Genomic DNA, 22043 nt, shown 5'->3' on the forward strand with positions numbered 1-22043 from the left:
TGGACGTAGCTGCAGCTACACTGCGTTGACCGCACCGATTCGGCTCATTTGTTTTTCTATCGACTGCACTAGCATATTTATAGCAATCACGATTAAAAATTGGCCGCAATTCTCCTTTTAAGACGACAAACGTTTAAATGCAAGGTCTTAAAGGTAAACACTAACATTTTAAATCCTACAGGCAAGCTTTCGTCCAAACTAAAGGGCAGCCGCCGGCCTGCCTGGGATCCTGACTACAGCCATTTTGGGGAGTCAATGTGAACCGCCGTGTCTCCACTGCATCCTCCTGCCACCTATCTGTGTATTTATAATCATGAGTCAGGAAGAGAGATCATAGATTCAAAACAGCACGGCTTTAGAAACAGAATGTCCCAAAGTCCCTGTGTCAACATCGCCTGTCCTCTTCCTCGTGCCACTCTGTCAGTCTGGCTGCTTTTAGTCGCAGTGTCAAACTGTGAGGAAAATCCTCTTATTTTAGGAGGCTCAGCATTGAGCTTCAACATTTGAGAGCCCCCTTGCCCCGTCCAATCACCTGCCAGGCCTTTCTCAGAATGACCCAAGTCCCACACTCTGTGACTGCTCTTCAATCGCTTCCTCTTGCTGTTTCGCTGTACAATGTGAGAAATAAGGTGATAATAACAGCTGAGGGAAACAGGAGAGTTAGACTGAAGTGAGCCAGATGGCAAAAGTCATCCGTCTGTAAAGAGCTCTGTTTCTGTCACGTGGATGCAGAGGTGAGGCCGTGAGAGGAGTCTGCGTGTTTTCACGTGATATCGTCAGAGTAACACGATGAGCCGTGAGAACATGTTTTTAAAGGTTTCCTACCAAAAGATACCAGCTCCTTCTTCCACTTGACAAACCTCAACAATCTCAGCTAGTCTACCTTCAGCAAAAACTAGGACTCATGGGAGGCCTCTCAGCAGAGAATGTGATGCATGTTCTTCTACCAGGAAGCCGGAGGACACTGACACTGGAATCATGCGTGTAGGTGCAGTTACACCGAGGCCACACATACAGTGAACGCATGCTGCTTTTAACAAGTGTATAACAGACTGCAGGCTAAAATGATCATTCGCCTCTAAAGTATTAAATTAAATTATAGCCAGGTAAATAACGGTAAAATGGACCCAATGACAAACTATAGTATTAGAATGGCATGCAAAATGTATTAATTTTTTACGTATTTTTAACTTATTTTCAAAAATACTAAGGGCTCAACATGAATCCAACATATTACTAGCGGGTGTAAGTCCCCAGTGATGATCGGCTTACTCTGGGTAGTCACTAAGGTAGGATAAGGATTCGCTGTGCCACATGTATGTTTATATTAAAAGAGAATTTATAAAATCAAACCAACAATTATTAATTTAATAGCTTAGTGTTCTATGCAAAAAACGTTATGTATGAAGGCTTTGGGCAACGCTATACGTTAATGTAGGCTCAGTTTAATTTGCAGCTGTTAGCCTGCTGCTGCTGCTGCTAGGCAGCTCTATGTCTGTCCTTAATTGCCGGAGTGAAGCCTGGTGTGCGTGCAAAATTATTCGGCCCCTTTACTTTCAGTGCAGCAAACTCACTCCAGAAAGGTCACGAGGATCTCGAATGATCCAATGTTGTCCTAAATGACTGATGGTGATAAATAGAATCCACCTGTGGTGTGATCAGTCTCTGTATAAATGCACCTGCTCTGTGATAGTCTCAGGGTTCTGTTGAAAGCGCGAGAGCATCATGAGACCAAGGAACACACCAGGAGGTCTGTAATACTGTTGTGGAGAAGTTTAAAGCCGGATTGGATACAAAAAGATTTCCCAAGCTTTAAACATCATAAGGGCAACTGTGCAAGCGATCATTTTGAAATGGAAGGAGTATCAGACCACTGAAATCCACCAAGACTGGCCGTCCCTGTAAACTTTCAGCTCAGACAAGGAGAAGACTGATGAGATGCAGCCAAGAGGCCCTGATCACTTGGATGAACTGCAGAGAACTACAGCTGAGGTGGGAGAGTCTGTCCATAGGACAACAATCAGTCGTACACTGCACAAATCTGGCCTTCATGGAAGAGTGGCAAGGAGAAAGCCATTTCTCAAAGATATCCATAAAAAGTCTCGTCTAAAGTTTGCCACAAGCCACCTGGGAGACACACCAAACATGTGGAAGAAGGTGCTCTGGTCAGATGAAACCAAAATCGAACTTTTTGGCCACAATGCAAAACAACATGTTTGGCGTAAAAGCAACACAGCTCATCACCCTCAACACACCATCCCCACTGTCAAACATGGTGGTGGCAGCATCATGGTTTGGGCCTGCTTTTCTTCAGCAGGGACAGGGAAGATGGTTCAAATTGAGGGGAAGATGGATGCAGTTAAATTAAGGACCATTCTGGATGAAAACCTGTTGGAGTCTGCAAAAGACCTGAAACTGGGACGGAGATTTATCTTCCAACAAGACAATGATCCCAAACATACAGCAATCCAAAGGAATGGTTCACAATAACGTATCCAGGTGTTAGATGGCCAAGTCAAAGTCCAGACCTGAATCCAATCGAGAATCTGTGGAAAGAACTGAAAACTGCTGTTCACAAACGCTCTCCATCCAACCTCACTGAGCTGAGCTGTTTTGCAGGAAGAATGAGCAGAAATTTCAGTCTCTTGATGTGCAAAACTGATAGACATACCCCAAGCGACTTGCAGCTGTAATCGCAGCAAAAGGTGGCTCTAAGTATTAACGCAAGGGGGCCCAATATGTTGCACGCACCACTTTTCAGTTTTTTATTTGCTAAAAAAGTTTAAAATATCCAATAGATTTCGTTCCACTTCACAATTGTGTCCCACTTGTTGGTGATTCTTTACAAAAAATAAAAAATGTATATCTTTATGTTTGAAGCCTGAAATGTGTCAAAAGGTTGAAAAGTTCAAGGGGGCCGAATACTTTCGCAAGGCACTGTACATCCTGCTACGCTCTGTGGTGCCCTGCTACATCCCGCTACGCTCTGTGGTCCCCTGCTACATCCCGCTACGCTCTGTGGTGCCCTGCTACATCCCACTACGCTCTGTGGTCCCCTGCTACATCCCGCTACGCTCTGTGGTCCCCTGCTACATCCCACTACGCTCTGTGGTGCCCTGCTACATCCCACTACGCTCTGTGGTCCCCTGCTACATCCCGCTACGCTCTGTGGTCCCCTGCTACATCCTGCTATGCTCTGTGGTCCCCTGCTACATCCTGCTATGCTCTGTGGTCCCCTGCTACATCCCGCTACGCTTTGTGGTGCACTGCTACATCCCGCTACGCTCTATGGTGCCCTGCTACATCCCGCTGCGCTCTATGGTGCCTTATAATGCTGTGCCCAGAATTGCCATGAACTATTTTTATTTTTTTACTGTGGCTGTTATTGCCACTATTCATGTAAACCCCAACCAGTTGTCAGACACCGCCTACCAAGAGCCTGGGTCTGTCCAAGGTTTCTTCCTAGAAAGGGTTTTCCTCCCCACTGTTGCTTGTTCTGGAGGGAACTACTAGAGCTGTTGGGTCCTTGTAAATTGTGTGGTTTAGACCTACTCTATCTGTAAAATGTCTCTAACTCTTGTAATGAATTGATACTATAAATAAAATGGAATTGCTGCCACTTCACTCCTGCCTTCCACCACTCCTTTCTACACTGGATTAATGAACACTGTAACACTCTTGCTCCATACCTTTTGATATCCATTGGATTTGAACTTTGCTTTTCCCTGTTGCATTTCCTAACTTGGACATTTGGAATAAACTTGTTAAACTGTCACTTGTCTTTGCGTTGTTTGCACTTGGGTTCAACTTTTAGTTTCACATGTAACTGCAACTTTTACACAACATGTAGTAGTAGGGGGTCCCTGTTCTGTCTCTTCAGTTGGGGTCCTTGGCTTGTTAAAGACTCCTGTTCTGATAGACAGGATGGCTGTTTTTGTTTTATCATTTAGGAAGAACCTCTCATCTTGAATCCTACCGCTCTACCACAGCTTCTTATTACGCTTTAACATTTACAGTCTAAAAAAAACATGACTCTCTCTTTGACATGTCTGTTCTACAGAAACTACTACAGCGGATGAAAACCACGCTATCTGTGCATGTTTACTGACTTTACTTCTATACATATCTTTGAGGCAAGTCATTGACACATCAATTGGAGTTCTGTATTTTAACATGATGTATGAAAGGTAAGCAATGTTCCAACCAAAGTCTGTCTTCATGATGGTTGAACACCGCCTCCCCCAAGGTGACTTTTGCAGTCAGAATACTTTTTCACTCAGAAAGTCTTTAAAGTATCAATCTCAGATTTTTGTTTCATTAAATGACTGTTGCTGTAAGTTCCTATATCTCGGAATGAAGTAATAAAGAGAATGAGCCTGTGGCCCCCAAATTTAAAGCCCTTGCATTTTCAGTATCATGATCTAGGTGTCCAACCCTAACCACTGTTTGGATTTCTGGGATATGAGATCCAAAAACACACCTGCAATTACTGCTCATCGCCATAGTGCTACAGAAGAGAACCAAACCGAGATCTTTGAGATTGTAACTTTGAGCTCAGTTTTGTTAACAACCAACCATAGCTTTTAGAAATAGAATAATGAGTGTAGAACTGACATTCCCATTCAAATCAACAGAGCAGGATGGTCAGAGCGGCGGCCATTTTCACGTGTAGTCTACTGTAGAACATGTAATGGGCCAACTTGTGCATAAACTTCCATACAAATCAATTTCACTGAGGTGAGATTTTGCTGAAAACGAGCAGTGGAGTAGTACGAAGCAGGGTGAGGCGTGTTGTTTTATGTCTGTAGCTTGGTGCTAGAGATGAATTGAGGATTGCTGGGTTCAATTGATTTATACTTCTATTGATATGTCATCAAACCCTACTGGCTGTGACACACTTTACAGCCCACTGGCTTGTGTTGTCACCATAACAACCAACAACAATCGCCATTTTCTCTTGAACTATTCCAATGGCCACGGCCGACAGTTCAACGTCTGTTCTACTCACGTTCTATTTCAATCGAGGAGACTTCGTTGCAGATATGCAAAGATTTATTGCACATAAGCATAATATGAAATGTACAGAGTCTTTGGGGATTAGACTCCATCGTTAAGCATATTTTAAAAGGAGAAGAGAAGCGAGACATGTGACAATGACCAGAGGTGGAGGAGAGTTGCATGTTTGCCTGAAAAGACAGCTGGTAGCAAGAGAGAAGACATTTAAAGCAGGATGTCGTGCTGTGATTGGATGATGAACTTCGTGGCCAACGCCTCTTAACAGCTGAATAGTTTTAGGAAGAGATAGTGGGGATTGAAGTCATTTAGAAGTCTTCCTGAAAGAATTTGCGCTGAGCTCCATTTCTTTGCACCAACTCAGTTGTTCTAGCCTTGAACGCAACATGTTCCTCTGTCTGCATCAGTCTGCAGAGATGGCTGGTGATTCTCAGAGGGTTTGGTACTGTGGAACTAAGGGAAACCCTTTACCTTAACAATAACACATCTTAATTCATTGTGGATGCAAACAAAAACAAAAAAGAAAAGTTTTTTAATTTGGCTTTAAGTCATTGTGCAACCGATTAACCACTGTAAACAAATGACAGTGGTTAAATTAGCTGGTGGCCTTGTTCATGTCGGCACAATTATTGTCGATAAGTCTCTTTCTTCTTCTTACAAAGCCAATGAAACTGTGTCTCTCCTTCCTGCCATCGCATCCTTGGCTTTACTGAAGAAAAGAAACGTTAAATGATGCAATGTACATCCTTTGAAATGATTTATTGATATGATGCTACGTATTACCTGTCAACGGTTAATTGACAAGAAATCCAAGTGCTCACATGGTTTTAACAACACGGAGAGAGAATAAAAGGTAAATGATGTAATGCGGAGAAATATTGCTGGCCAAAAACATGATGGCAGGGAGTGGCGGGGGGGGCGGGGGGGTGTTGAGGATTGGGGGGGAGCTTACCATGAAACAGGCTGCCGCGTGCATAGCAGCCACTACAGTACTCATAAATCTCAGGATCTCTGTCGCTTGGAGACCAATGTCATGGATGGCATAACACCCTGATAGGCAGGACCAGCCCCCCCTCCATGACATCTCGTGATTTAGGAGCAGTTACAAGGTTTATGTTGCACTAAAGCTGTGGGGGCCCAGTTGATTTTAGCCTGTCATTATCACACTGTAAATCCAGACACTTTAACTACGCATGCTTTATTAAAGATGATTTATAACGCAAATCTGTCATTTGCTTTATGAAGTTAACATATCCAAATGACAAATGCTGCTTCTTAGAGCTGCTGTGGTTTAATAAAGAGAGGAACTAAGTACTATTTAAGTATTTACTCAAGTACAATTTTGAGGTACTTGTACTTCACTTTAGTATCTCAATTTTTGCTTTCTACTTCGACTCCACTACAATTCAGAGGGAGTATTGCACTTTTTCCCCCATTACATTTAATTTACAGTTATAGCTATTACCTTCAGATAAACATTTTACATATACATGATAAGCTACTAAAATATAACACATTGTTAAAGATGAAATCATTGGTTCCTAACACTTTTGACTTGTGACCAGAATGTAAGTAAATTTACTCAAATACTGTACTTGTACTTTAACTTTACTTCAGTCTTTTCTTTTCACGCCACTTTTCCACTTCTTCATTTTAAGAGAGAAATATTGTCCTTTTTCACTCCAATACATTAATCTGACAGCTTTAGTTACTAGTTATTTTACAAATTAAGAGTTTTGCCCAAAAAACACATGTTTTAATATAAATTAAATTACCCAATAATATACAGGCCTAGAAGTCCAGGTGAAAAGATTAGACTGTCAATTCCAGCTTCTGAAATGTGAGGATTTTTCTGCTCCTAGTACTTTTACTTTTAATACTTTAAGTACATTTTCTTTATGATACATACTTTTACTTGAGTAACCTTTTCAATGCAGGAGTTTTACTTGTGTGTTTTTAGTACTTTTACTTAAGTAAAGTATCTGAATTTTTCCACAGCTGCTTGTGACATTTTACCCTTCCCCTCTGAACTTTTGTGTTTAGAGGCCCATGAATGTCAACCTATTGTTTAAATGTTATTTTCTTCCTTTCTCTTCCATTGATCATCTCACAACCCCTCAGACATCACTAGTGACCCTTTGAAGGGGCCTGACCCCTAGGTTGGGAACCACTGGACTAAGACCCTGACAAACGGAGACATTTCCCTTTGTTTACACACGAATGGAGAATTCGCCTCTGAAAACAAGTCTTTCTAAAAAATTTCAGCCAGAGCGGGCGAACACCTTTGCACGTAAACTGAGACAAACGTAGGTTTGGGCAGCCCATGAAGTGAGGAAGAGAAGAGAGAGGAAGTGATTTGTTGCTGTTTGTCACTCCCCGATGTAAGTCGAGTGCAGATGTGAGTTGCGCATGCTCAGACTGTCATACTGAAATTTGTGAAATCCATGAAATACTACAGAAGATGGGAATCATTTCAAAAATGTTTTAACTATCTTTGATTGACTGATTGCTAACGTTAGCTCAAAACGCCGTTCAACTAACAACCATTGTTGTGTTTGATGCTAACTTGTAGCCAGCAGTGAATAAACTTCATTATGTAGGTCCATTTTTTACAGTGTTGACATAACAGAAGTTTCTCATTCGTTAGCATCTTGTATGCTACTTGTCGCAAAGTGACGCATGCGCGACTCAAATCTGCACTCAACTTACATTAGAAAGTGGCACTGTTGTTGCTATTTTTGGGATTCTGATCGACTAACGTGGGCTTGAGCTTCTCGTTACACTGCCACCTACAGGTTTGGCGTGCTCTTGACGGCACTGACGGCATAAATACACGGGTACGTGTAAACAAACACTTTTATGAAGACGGACAGCTGTGCACAAACGGAGAGGTTGAAATGTTGTTTATGAAAGTAGTCGCCCACGTGTAAACGTAGCCTTAACTATCTGTATGTAAAAGGATTGAAATTAGCTCCACCTCTAGTGGCAAAAACAATAAAATTGCTGCTCTTTTATAATATATCAGAGGATGTTTTACTGCAGAATTAGTCATTTTTATTTTTAACAAAGTACATTTAGTTGAAATACTTTTACTTGGTTTTAAATACAGGACCTTTACTTGTAATATAAAAATGTTTACATTGCTGTATGGGTTCTGCATTGTTCACAATAAGTAAAAAAACAACTGTTGTTTCCGAGACTTGAGGCACTCTGGAGTGAATGTCAGAATGGGACTTGAGGCAGTTTTTTTTTTTTTATCCAAACTTTGTTTGTTGTTGTCTAGTTTGAGTTTCAGCGGTGTGTGTATTTTGCGTTTGGTTTTATTGGTAGATGTGTTGCATGTTTTAATAGTTATTATGTGTGGGTATGTGTGGGTTTTCTGTGTTTTCTTAATTGTTTGTTGGCCTGGGAATCAAGGTGATGAGGATCAGCTGTGATTGCCTGGACCACACCCCCTCCACAGCTCAGGATTGGCCACAGGATAGTAGGAGGTGCTTGTTAAAGATGCATCTGAAACAGGTGCAGAGGAGAGGAGGGACAAAGAAAAAGAATTACAAGTGTGTCCGGCTGGAGTAGAGTTTGGTTTTTTAGTACTTTTCAAATCTATTATTTAAGATTTTTTAAACAGTGGATAGAGTGGAAACACTTTTTTGCTGGTGTAACAGGACCTAACACAACCGTGTGACACAAACACACTATAGGAACTGAACAGGATAAAAACAATAAGAGGGGAGTGAGAAGGAGAAAGCACCTTGTCTTGTCAATCAGAGGACAGCCTGGCAAACTCCAAAGTCCCTGAAAAGCATCCCAGCAGGCCTGCACAGATTACAGCCTCACACCTGTTGTATCCCCCCGCGCCCAATCATGCTATACATGTCACCATAGCACCACCACGTTAACATGTAGTGGAGTAACACAACAGGACATCTAATGGCCAAACTGGGAGGCAATGCACACTGGGATGTTACATAGAGATGGTTGACTGTTATGCATAGCGCCACTGAACACACCCAAAGGTCAGGCCACAATACGAGTCAAGCCTTCTCACTGACAGCAGTTAGCAGCCGGTGTTGAGATTTGTTTCGTGCCTCACACAGACCACATGTGGTGTTAGGAGAGCCGGCGCTAAGCAGGTAGTTACACTTCATTAAAATTCTTCTTCTAATAGCAGTGAGACAGTGTCTCATAACAGGCAGTTATTTTTCTTGTATCAATTAGGCGCGCCAGTAAAGGAAACCCTCCGAACGTTATCTGGTTCTTTATTGCTTTTCAGTTGGTGAACATGTATTACTGCCTGTGGTTGCCAATAACAAGGGAACGAGACATTTATTCAAGTACCGTACTAAAGTATAATGTTGACATATTTGTACTTTATTTGAGTACTTACGCTTATTAAATCTGCTTCACATATTCATATATATATATATTTATATATATATTTATATATATATATATATATATATATATATGCATCTGACTGATGTAGTGCTGTAGGCAAGGCAAGACAGCTATGTTTATCCAGCACATTTCGGCAACAGGCAATTTAAAGTGTATTACTACTTTGTATGTATTTCTCCATCAACCTGCCCATGGACTACAGGTGGAAAATAGCAATCTGCTCTAACCTGGCACAACGCATATTCCCTTGTTATACAAGATTAATATTTTATTGTGCGCTGTCCCTGTCTTAAAATAAATGCATTACATTACATCACATTACTTTACATAAAACAAAGACTGGTTAAAAAGAATAATACATGTCAAATTATTATTTACATGTTATTTTCTTCCTAATCATCTCACAACCCCTCAGATATATCCGGTGACACTTTTGAGGGGCCCTGCCCCTAGGTTGGGAACCACTGGACTAAACTAACTGTATGTAAAATGATTGAAACTAGCTCCACCTCAAGCAGCAACAGCCATGTGTAATACTATATCAGTTAGTTGAAATACACTACCAGTCTAAAGTATGGGGCCACTTACAAATTTCCATTCCACTCGATGTTACACAGAATACCAGCTGATCTGAGTGGGGGGGCTGATCTTTAATGCAATATCTACATTACCCATTATCAGCAACCATTCATCCAATGTTCCAAAGGCCCATTCTGTTCACTAATATGATATCACTTTAATAAAAAACTAACTTAGAAACCATTGGAGAACCCTTTTGTAATTATGTAAGCCCATAATGTAATCTGAAAACTTCTGCCCTGGTTAGAAAAACAATGCAACTGATCTCAGCTGGTATTCTGTCTATAATGGAGTGCAATGGAAATTTCTAAGTGACCCCAAACGTTTTACCAGTAGTGTACTTTTACTTGTTATAAAAAAAAAAATTACATTGCTGCATGGGTTCTTTTACTGACGTAAAGGATCCCATTTCAGCAACAGGCATTTCAAAATGCTGTACATAGACCATCAAAGAGTGGTTAAAAACAATTAAAAACGTTTGTTAAAGGGAATGTAAAAACACTTTAAAAAGAAGAAGAAGAAGAAGAAGAAGAAGAAGACAGGTATGAAATACAAAAATAAATGTTACATTGTGCTATAGATTTAACTACCGAACAGTAAATGAAGAAGTTACAATTTAACAACCTACAACATTAAAATGCAGCTTACAGTATGATGTCACAAAATCTACTTCAGATGTCTGATTCCTGTCACCTTCTGCCACTCTGTTCCTCCTGGTAGTAATCCAACAATATAATAAATGGAGTATAAAAGTTTGAAAGGTTTCAGTCTGGTTCATGAATACTTTTACTTTAGAGTTCCTTAATTGATAATACTTTTAGATCCATTTCACTGAGATCGAGAGAAATGTAATGAACACACCTGATAGCACATGTTTAACTTCCAAAAGAAGTTTTCATGTCTGATTACCTGAAGTTCTGTTTTCTATTTGATTCTTAAGGCTTAACTGCAAAGCTTTTTCTCAGGTTTGCAATTGTTTAAGTAATTGCAAAGTCATGCTTTTACTGGACATTTGATTATATTATTGAATGTGGTGAACACACGATATGGATCGATATGGATTTTGTTAGGCAAGTCATTTGACCCATGTCGACAACACAACGTGATCAGAAGATTAAAAAAATACGTTTTTACACTGCAGGGCCACCAAAGAAAGCACTATTATTTCTAAATGTTGTTTCACTCAGGCTGCTGACTTATTCTAATGCAAGGGTAGGAGCACCCTTGCATTAGATCAAGTAAATAAATGGAATTAAAGAAAGATGTAGCACTGATCAAAACCAGAGATAAAGTGCTTTACAAGTAAAAAAAAGCAAATGCAAAATCAAATGGAGCTGAAAGTGAAAGTTAATTCAGGAAGAATCACTTTACTTACTTATTTGTTCTCATCTCTCTCCAGCTTTTACTCTGGGGGCGTTCCCTCTAGTAAGCAGTCCAACCAGATCTTGCTTCAGGGTCTCTTAACCAATCATATCCTTGCTGTCAACCTTAAAAATCAGCTCTCCACTCCGCTGCTGTCAGTTGTCATTTCAGTATGCCCTCCTAGGTACTTTCACCTCTTTATCATATTAGCGACCAGTCCTGCTCCACATTCCATCATCAAGGTCAGGTTCTCCCATCCCCCCCCACCCCAACCACCACCACTACCACCTTTGTCTGGACCCCCAGGGGGAAATGTCCTGAACTAATCACGGCATTCCCCTAAATATATAATATACTGTATATAACTCACAATGGGGTCTTATTGTCATAAGACTCTTCTCTAATTCGTTTTGTCACGCAGTTTAAAACAAATTGATTGTTCACTCTAAATGAATGTCCTGATTGCATACAAAGTAAAGAATAAATGTATCAGTGCTCAATTAAAAAGTAGTTACTTGAGATGAAAATGTCAGCAACAGGCTGTTATTTTCATGCTCTGACCACACCAGCACTTACACGTACACTTCGCCCTAACTCCTCTGCTAAAGTGCACGCCCAGCAGCTGCTGATGGATGGGATCAGAGATTGATGACAGCGCTCTGGTGAGTAGCCGGTCGCCATCTTAAATACTGACCCATCCCCTACGCACTTTCCACACAGACAGGGTCAGGGTCACTTTGAGTTGCGATTTTAAAATCAGTGGCCGTTTTTTTCGGAAGGGGTTTATGCTGCTGCTGAGGTGACAAAAACAAAGCAAAAGTACTACAAAATGTACTGCACACATGTGAATTCAGTCGCTAAACTGTTGTGAATCTAAGTATTCCAGAAACATGGGCACCCCCTCATGGCTGCAAAATCATCTTTCCCTTAATGACTCCAATTAGTTTGTCATTTCTTCTTTTCTTTTTGTTTCTTTTTTACATATACTAAATGTGACTATCCTATGTCTTTTTTACTGTAACTCCAACCTGCCTATTGGACTGCAGATGCAAATTAGCTCTCGGGCTACAATCTGGCACATTTAGTTGTGCTTGTTCATCAATGTGCATTGTCCTGAATGAATAAATTAATAAATACAAAAAATAAAAATAAAAAATGAATAATGAATGTGTTGCTCAGATCTAGGGCCATCAGCCACATGCTCAGTCCATGTGTATACAGATGAGCATGCATACTTGGGATGTACCGGGTATTTGCTTGTCTCCAACTATCTGAACCCTAGAAAGGAACTGGAGTGTCATGTGACAGGACCAACCCCTTGGGTGGCCGTTGCATCCAAGGTCCCCCCCCCCCCCCCCCCCCCCCCCCCCCCCCAATAGGATTAGAGAAAGTCCATAAGAGAGAGTCTCCAAGGACGCACAGACACTATCAAGACCTCCCCGTTTGATGCCAATCAGACCCGTGAGCACCAAGGAAATCATGCCTGTGCCCAAGAAAGCAGGTAAGAAACCCCTCACCTGAGTCTCTATGGGGACCATTGCATCATGAGAGTGAAAGCATCACCTGTGTGTTATTTATCGCTGAAACTGTATTATAATTTGCCTTTGCTAGTACATCACACAAAGTACAGCTAAGTTGTACTGATATTTCTTTGCAAAGACAGAAGTAAAAATCTAACTTTGTTAAAATCTTATTATTTTTTAAATTTAAAGATGTAATATGTTGTTATTTTCATTATTCTGTGATTCAAATTTGGCAATTTGAATCTGAAAAGAATTAGCTTTTGATTGCTCAGCAACGTGTGGCCTCCAAACTTCGCCTTTCAGAGCTTTTTCTCCTTCTCTTCAGGACTGAAATGCATTTACAAATGAGAACTATTTGCTCTCTATTAGCAGCATTAAACCCTCACGGTTTTTATTTTCAAAATCCCAATCATTATATATTTAGTTCTCTATTTTCTCTATTTTCCAAATGTCCCACTAAGATCACATCACTCGTGCAATAACTACAGGACAAAGAGACCTACCACACTGTGGTATTTAAGCCATTTTTACTGTATTTAAAGTGTGTCATCACTTAAGCAGATACAAGTGATTTATCGCATGTCACAGTGTTTTACAACCAACTTATTACATGTTATATACTGCATGTTGTTGATTTGATGTTGTTAAGTTACCTCATGCTGACCATCTCAGTAAGTCAACACCGAGCCAAAACCTCTGTCCTCACCTTGGTTTCTGTCAGTTTTCCCTGGATCATTACTCATGTCAGCAAAGTGCATGAATAATCTTCTCCCGGGGTGGTTATGGTTTCTTCTGCACTTGCGCCGTCGCTTACCAAATTCCCGTTAATGTCAAAGCCAGCTGCAATTTCAGAGCTCGTATTTTTGTCCGTCCACTCAACATGACACACCTGTCTCAGCTCTGTCATTACTGCAGGTAGTTCTCCTTATGAACATCTATCATCCCTCTCCTGCTTCTTTTGGATATTTCTAATCCACGCTCAGTGTTTCCTATTCCATAAAATCTCCTAACCATCATGGAATAATGTTCATTTAATGTGACGATTCCGTGCAGAAGCCCACAGGAGAGTTTGCATTTTATAAATCGTACCAGGCCCTTTAAGAGGCTTTTCATCTTGAGTTCTTCCTTTTGCCAAGAATCCTTCATCTATCGGTCTATCCCTGTGTTTTATTCCCTTCCCATCTTCAAGCTCTCATGTGCGCAGGCCTTCCAGCCAAGGAGTCCTGACAGGAACCAGAGGTATGAGCCTGGGCCTATGCCAAATGTGCTCATCTATCCCCCTCCACCTCCTCTCGCTGTCTTTTGATCGTGCTGTCTCAGTGGGGTGTTTCAAACCTGATCTGCACAGATAACATAGCTCTGTTCCACTGTGTGCAGAATCCGGGAAGGGAAAAAGTCTAAAATGGCCGTCCAAAACAAACAAAATCCAACACCGACCTTTCGACAGGGTACTGCTGAGCTGTTGACTCCTTTAAACATGTGCTCAGGAGTACAAAACTCTTGTCATTGGTGTGACTCTATACAGAAATCCAACCTACCTTCCTCCTTTTGAAATCAAACTCAACTAAAGCTCAGTTTTTGCTAAAACTCCAACAGCTTCGTCACAAAAATTACTCCAATATTCCCGACTCCATTCACGAGGTCTGTTGTATTGGTCCCTCCGCTCCGACATATCTCACTGCCTCACACCCAACTCTTGCATCCCCATCCGTCTCCTCCATGCCTCTATTGCTGTGAAGCGATGAATCTTTTTGACTGTTCTGTTTATCTCTGCGGGGCTTTTCCTGTTGATCCCACTGAGCGTGGACCGAGGTTTAACCTCCACAGAGCAGCCGCAGAGCTTGCATATCTCCAATCACCCACCGCGCTCCCTGCCAGCCTGATATCTCACTCCGAGGTTACCCAAGGTGTTCGCCTCATTTCCCTCCAAAAAACATCCTAAAGATTTGAAGATGATTTATATGTCTGTCTTCTAATCTATTCTCAGTAATTCCTCTTAATGCCTGGATGAACCCAGCACTAGTCCACAAGGCTTTGCTTTCATCTCCCCTGCTGTGCTCTTTAATGCACACGCTCAGAGAGAAGGAAGGGGAAGAAAGACGAATGAAGTGATCTGTCACCACCGTCTTTCTGCTCCACCAATTTAAAAAGACGACCACGTGACCTTTACACTACCCCTCTCTGTCCTGCCAAATTTGTCCTCCCCTCCTCACACTCTGTCCCTCTGACCAGCAGATGGACAGAGCTCCGGTAGACCTGTTGCTGAAGTCTGTAAGGACACGGGGACCATATCAAACTCAAATCTGCTCTGTAATTAGACCATAAGCCTCAGTAGGGTCCAATTAATATTCCTGCATGCCCAGTCAATTGTCAAATTGTCTGGTCTTACTGGCTTCAATTGTCTTTGACATAATGGTCTCCTGCACAACAGTACTGTGTATATATTTAGATTTTCAATCACAGCGCAGTATTTAAGGCTCTAAAGGTGGAGCCAAGGATCTCTGCCTTCAAAGCCAACAGTTTGAAAATTGGCCCTCTCACAACACGTTAGCCACACTTGGAAGAACCGCAGGCCAACACAATTCAGGGAAAGCAACGCCACCCCTTCAATCGCATCCGATGACTGCAGATGTTATACCGGACTCCAAGTTTATCCTCCTGGTTGTAATGTTGCTGGCGTCCCCGGAGGAGGAGCCATGCAGGCCGGGGAGGTTATGTTTCCTCAGGCTCAGCCATGTCATCACATAAATATATAAGCGCAAGCAGCGCTGTGATCAAAGGCCAGCCGCCATGTTTAAAAAGTGCAGTCAGTGCATGTGGATCCATGTTAATAATCCAATAGCGCCATATAAAGGCCACACTTTACATACTGCATGTAAACACATTAACATGAAGATGTCACATAACACTCCAAAAAAGAACAAAAAAAATGCAGATACACAAAATACTAAATAGAACTATAAATAGAATATCACATAAACAAGGTGTGCTGCATGAAGCTGAAGCATGATGCATACAATTTAGTATGGAGTAAGAACCTCTACTAAAGTACTGTACATAAAGTACTGTACATAAAGTACTGTACATAAAGTACTCAATTGAGACATTTGTACTTCCATGTCATGCTACTTTAAGCTTCTGCTCCACTTAATTTCAGAGGGAAATATTGTACTCTATAGTATATGGTTACTAGTTACATACCAAATTCAGACTTTACATATGAAATACATGATCATATCATGCATTTATTAAATAAACAACAGTGTGTAAAATAGTTAAATCAGCTCCACACCTACTAAAACAGGGAAATGCTACTTGGAAATGTCACTTGTAATTTTACTTATGTAACATTTACAATGCATGGCTTTTTACTTTTACTTTTAGATCATCTTTTACAATTTTTAACTTATTTTATGCAGGTAAATGGAGAGGGCGTGTCTATTAACAGACTTGTAAAGCTTTAAAGTTACTGTGATGTGTTCAGCGTCAACTGCAAGATGTCTTTTGGTGTTTTACAAGAACGTGGCGAAAAAGATCTTCCCTCCATTGTGTTGATCTGTAAATTCTACTTTAATGTCTATTTCTTTATTTCCCTTCTGTTTGGGATATGGTTTTCTGTAGGGGACCAGATCACTGCCAATTCTCATGTAGTCATGTGTTGCAGGGTCGTCGGAGGTCGTATAGCTTTTTAAAGTCCTATCTTCCCATTTGCTCTTCCTGAGAGGACGAAAAGCGTGATGTACTGGTATTTTATCCTGATTATCATTCGCTTCCATTCAGCTCAAACTGTAGTTACCAAATCACTCGTCTCACATTGGCAGACATTCCTCCACAGTTCGGCGGAGGAGGGTCTGGCGAAATCCACGCAGCATTCCAGGATGGGAGAAAAACGTGGTTTGTCGGCCTTTCTTTAAACCAATCCCAATCGTCTTGGGCTGTGCTAAGCTCTGCACGGAGCCAGTGCAAAATATCCTCGGGAAGGAAATTGTTTTGGTGGAAAGTGTGTGCGTTCAAAAGTTATTTTGGTCGTGCGAGAGAAAACTCAGACGGGAGTCTAGCTAGCTGTCTGGATTTACCCTGCAGAGAGCTGAGGAGCAGTTAACCACTGTCGTCATAAATCAACCCGGGAAGACATGCATCCGGCGGAATTTCCCGCGGCACCGGCGCAATCCCAGTAGTGGAACGTTGTGGATGTAGACTACCAAATCACTGACAGAGCAAACTGTAAGCAACCATGGTTATTGTTCCATAAACAACCCTGAAGCATGTGGCAATCCAGCATTGCGTCAACAAATGGCCCAAACACTGTTCAAACCCCCAAATCGTTATATACATTTCATAGTTCATCAATATATCAATTCTGTCCAACTAAAGTAGCGAGAAGTGTATAAAATGACAACAAATGTAGAATATTTCCATTTGCTGCAATGTAGCAATGTAGTAATATTTATCTCAATTGAAACGACACATATCTTCAATGAGACCCCACATGCTGATACAGAATATGTGTGTTGAATGTTCTCGAACATAGTGGGAAAATGGTGTTTTAACATTGAAGGGAAAGCATTATGGGAAACACTGGAGGTAAATGTGTCAGAAATCAGAATCAGAAATATTCACTACCTATACTTTATATTTTTATCTTTTATATTCTTATATTTTATATTTTTATTATTATTTTGTGTCAACACTGCAAAGGGGTCACTTCAATCTCATTGCACAGGTACTGCACTTGTACATAATGACAATAAAGGCATTCTATTTTTTTTCTATTCTACTTTATTGATCCCCAAAGGGAAATTCTGTGTTACAGTTGCACATATTGCACAAAGGGCAAAATGAATATGAATAAAGATATAAAGTGATGTAAAGAGAAGTATAATATCAGAGTAAAAATATGAAAATAAAAGGAATATAAGTTGTGTGGAAATGTGTGATATTTACATTGTCAAAGTCACACATTAAGAATAGGAAGCCTGTTACTACACAGCCGGGAGCTATATGAAAATTCCACTTCGAAACGCCCTCATATGGAATCAGAAAAATTGAGGCTGTTCTGTCTAATTTTGGCGAAGGACACTTGAAATGTGCTAATGTGGTGATGTAACGGTCTGATATGTGAGTAAGAACGATGAGGCATTGCGTGAAATGTGAGGAACAGTAACTTGAGCGCGGATGACTTACGTACGCAGAGAGGGGGACAGATGACCTGACTGGCCAGAATTGGATAGCAGTTTTCGCCGAATGTCAAAAGACTCACACGCTGAAGGAGGAACAAACGAACGGAGATTATACACCAGCCCACAACATGACAAACATGCCTTCGGCGGTGTGAAGTAACAGCATCATTCTTAGAATGAGACACCCTGCTGTCAGCGGCCATGATGTGTGTCCTCAGATGTGTGCGCTGGCCTCCGGGTTCCTTATGTTGAATCCTAAAACCTAAATGAATTAGTGCTGAGCCGACATAGCACACATACGTCTGCGTAATCTGCTGTATGTTGAGAGGAGCAGCTGATTTACGTGACCGAAGCCTTATTGATGAAGGGAGAAAACACAGAGGAAAATGGGAAGGTTTAAAGTAGCTGGCTGCAGTTTCTTTAGTCGATGCCACCCTGAAGAGTGTCGAGATTGAGAAGATCCTGCAAGAAAAGGCCAAAAAAAATATTCTGTGTATACAGTGATGGAAGAAGTACTCAGATCCTTGAGGACCCACAGATTGTTTTCTTTTTATACGCATGTGAACTTCTATCGATGTGATCTAGAGTGTGGTCCTATCTGTAAAGTGTCCTGAGATACCTTCTGCTATAATTTGACACTATAAATAAAATTGAATTGATTTCAATTGAATCGTTCTCTGTTCTGAAACAGAAAATGTACCCATATACTACCAACATACTCTCTGTGTCATCCATAACATCGTTCCCCATTCATTGTCTATGGAGAAGTTTGAGTTTCAGCACTCTAGGTTTTGGATTTGGGAGAGTTTCCACTATATTGTGACCGTAGGAATTACATGTATGAGTTTATAAAATGGGCAAAGTTCCCCTTTAAGTAAAGGTTGACACCTAAAAATATTTCCTTACAAATAAAAGCCCTGCGTTATGTGTGTGAGTGTTTATCATACCATGTATGTCAGCCTCGGCCACAGCGTTTGAAAGTGTGTGAGTGGTGAATGGTTCCTGTATGTGAAAGCGCTTTGAGAAGTTGTTACGGGCTATATAAGTACAGTCCATTTATATTTACTCTGTGTCGTGGCAGTGTGTGCAGATGACCAGCTGAGATTGTTCTTCTGCCGATCTCAGCAGACCACAGCCTGTCTGCGCTCTGTGCACTGGACTCACGAAGGGAAGCTAAACTCCTTTCATCTGCACACAAAGACGGCAGACCTGGATACAAATAAAACTGCAGAAGTATCAAAAGTAGAAGTACTTGTAGTGCAGAACACTCCTGTGAGTCTTATTAATGATAAATCAAACTATCGGATATTATCACTTAACGTTGTACATTATCAATGTGTAGCCAATTTTAGATACGTAATGCACGACTGGTGAGTTTATTAGTAAAGCACTGTATCATATTTTATAAGTTCCACATATCATTTGTTTGTATGAAGATTTTTTTTTTGCAAAGTACTTAAAGCTGTCCAATAAATGTAGAGGAGTAAAGAGTGTTTTTTCTCTCTGAAATGTAGTAAAATACAAGTATACGGTAGAAACAAATTGTACTTAACCCTCTGAACCCTAAAGCCATTTTTACAGCTCATTGTCCGTCTGGATTTATTTTCTAAAAAAGCTTTAAAACATCAACCCTGTTGTCTGCAGTCAAGATATGAACATCATTTGTTCAGGACAAACTGGGTTATTAGAATATTTGGGCTGCAGTGAGGTCACTTGAATGTTAAAGATGGTTGTAGGACCTTAAGCCCAGTACTTGAGTACATATAGTATGTCTTTGTCTTTTGTCAAACATATTATATTATTGCAGTGAAATGACACACTACCTTTTTCTTTTGCAGGAAGAAAAAACAGCAGTGCTGGGGAAGGTAAAGACCTTTAAATGCTGTACTTACTGCTGGGAAGTCTCATTTATTAAATGAAATAATTCTGCTAATTTTCTGGTCCTCTCTCCCGTCTGTCACCTCAGTGAAGCCCCCCCCATATGAGCCAAATATCCCTGAGCCCACCACCAGAGCTGACTTCATGAAATGTGAGGCTTTTTATTTTAATTTTTATTGTTTAAATGTCTCATGTAAAAGAAAAACAAACCAGTTTTGAGACTAATTGATGCCACACGATATGAATTCAAACTAGAAATGGAAACTTGAGTGTGGAGTCTTTTGTTGTGCAAAAAGAAATATATATTTAAGCAAAATTCATTAAAACAATTTCAAAAATAAAACGTTCAAATTCAGGTTTAAAGCCACAATTAATAAAAAGACAATAACACATGCAAAGATAATAAAACAAATCGAGAATTAGTGACAATACGGAAATCTAATTATTTTTTCACACATTTATTTACATTTACTTACTTATTTTTTTCTGTGGCTGTAAATTGACAATTTATGGGTTACAATATCATGTTGCTGCCGTAAAAAGTATTCTTTACACTTTCTGCAAAGTAGAGTATGTTGTGGTTGGACATCGGCCCGGAAGCCTTGGATGATCTATCTTTTGAATAGGTGTCATATCATATCACATCATATCATATCATACTTTTATCTATAACCTTTTGTTTCTTTCTTAAATTGAATAAGCCTGGTTAAATGTAAATATAATGTTCAATATGTCTATTTATAAAATTAACCTGTAAATAACATCTATGATAATTAGATGACAAGCTACGGAAGTGGTTTTTGGACAAAAGATCTTCCTTAATAATTATTTGCTTAAACTTCTTTGCTTTTTAGAATAAATCTATTAAGGTATAGAATAAAGCAGTCTGCAGGATGATTAGTACCGTACAGCGTTTTTGAGTCTTATTTTTTGTAAATGACAAAGAACACTTGACATGAACACTGTGACACCTGTAACAAAGCAAACGTCACCAACACCACTAAGTAATCGACCTATCGGCCTCATGGAAACAATTCCTTCCCTTCTAGTCTCCTACTTTCTGCTTGCTTTTCTCCTAGATTGGCTCCCGCTCACTCTGGATGACAAAACTGCCCAGAAGCTGTTGTGGATTTCAGAAGGTGGGTCCAAAGTGGCCCGTACGTCAGACGCTGTCTGCCCATATCCCAACAGGCCTGAGAGATATGAACACACTCCCCAGGTAGGCCTGGCCGGCGTAGAAATACGTTATCTTTCTTGTATGTGATTTTTTTATTTTCACACAACACAAAACAGCACAATTGAGCTAAACACAATAGACTTGCATGCTCTTTTTGCTCTTATTATATACAGAATTGTATGTATAACATCCTCAATTCAAAAAGTCATTTATCAAGCATGAGGAACTCCTCCAGCGGTGGAAGAAGTACTCAGGTCCTTAAAGTACCAATACAAGCATGTAAAAATACTCAATAGTAACTACACCTGTTAAATAAGTGAAGTACAGTATTTCCCTTTGATATGTACTGGAGTAGAAATATTGGAGTACAAGTAAAATGGAAATACTCGCTTAAAGGATCTCAAAATTGTACTTAATTACAGCACATTCCATCACTGGTCTCCTTATAAATACTTCTGGGTATTGTGGGTTGTTTCTTGCCGTTATTTGAGAATACATGTTCACTCCTCAATAATCTGCATTACACTGCAATGCAGATATTTGGCATCCCATTACCAGTGGTGGAAGAAAGAAGTAAAACGTACTAATACCACACTGTAAAAAATACTCTATTACAAGTAAAAGTCCTGCATTGAAACTGTTACTCGAGTAAAAGTATGTAAGTATCGTCAGGAAAATGTACTCAAAGTATTAAAAGTAAAAGTACCTAATGTAGGAAACTCCTCACATTTTAGAAACTGGAAACGATCCAAACTGTTCTACCAAGTGTTTATATTGTTAGGTAGTTCAATGCAGTGATTCCCAAAGTGGGGGTCGGGACCCACAGGGGGGGTCACGAGCCAGAGAGGGGGGGGTCGCAAGTTGATTTCGAGAAATAAAACAAAAATTTAAAAAGTGATTAGAATTAGCATATGTTAGCCATGATTTTAACAC

The 22043-nt window shown here is 40.3% G+C and overlaps 1 protein-coding gene across 1 annotated transcript in view; it reads left to right on the plus strand.

Moving 5' to 3' along the window:
• Positions 1 to 12723: 12723 nt before the first annotated feature.
• The window catches only part of zgc:195001 (tripartite motif-containing protein 16), a 10579-nt gene continuing 1259 nt past the window's right edge, over positions 12724 to 22043 (plus strand). The window contains exons 1-4 of the mRNA XM_032537754.1: positions 12724 to 12853; positions 19894 to 19920; positions 20022 to 20084; positions 21013 to 21167. Of these exons, the coding sequence (XP_032393645.1) occupies positions 12799 to 12853; positions 19894 to 19920; positions 20022 to 20084; positions 21013 to 21167 (300 nt within the window). The 5' untranslated portion in view covers positions 12724 to 12798. The remainder of the gene's footprint in view (positions 12854 to 19893; positions 19921 to 20021; positions 20085 to 21012; positions 21168 to 22043) is intronic.

The sequence above is a fragment of the Etheostoma spectabile genome, chromosome 15 (genome assembly GCF_008692095.1).
Source record: "Etheostoma spectabile isolate EspeVRDwgs_2016 chromosome 15, UIUC_Espe_1.0, whole genome shotgun sequence".
Taxonomy (NCBI): domain Eukaryota; kingdom Metazoa; phylum Chordata; class Actinopteri; order Perciformes; family Percidae; genus Etheostoma; species Etheostoma spectabile.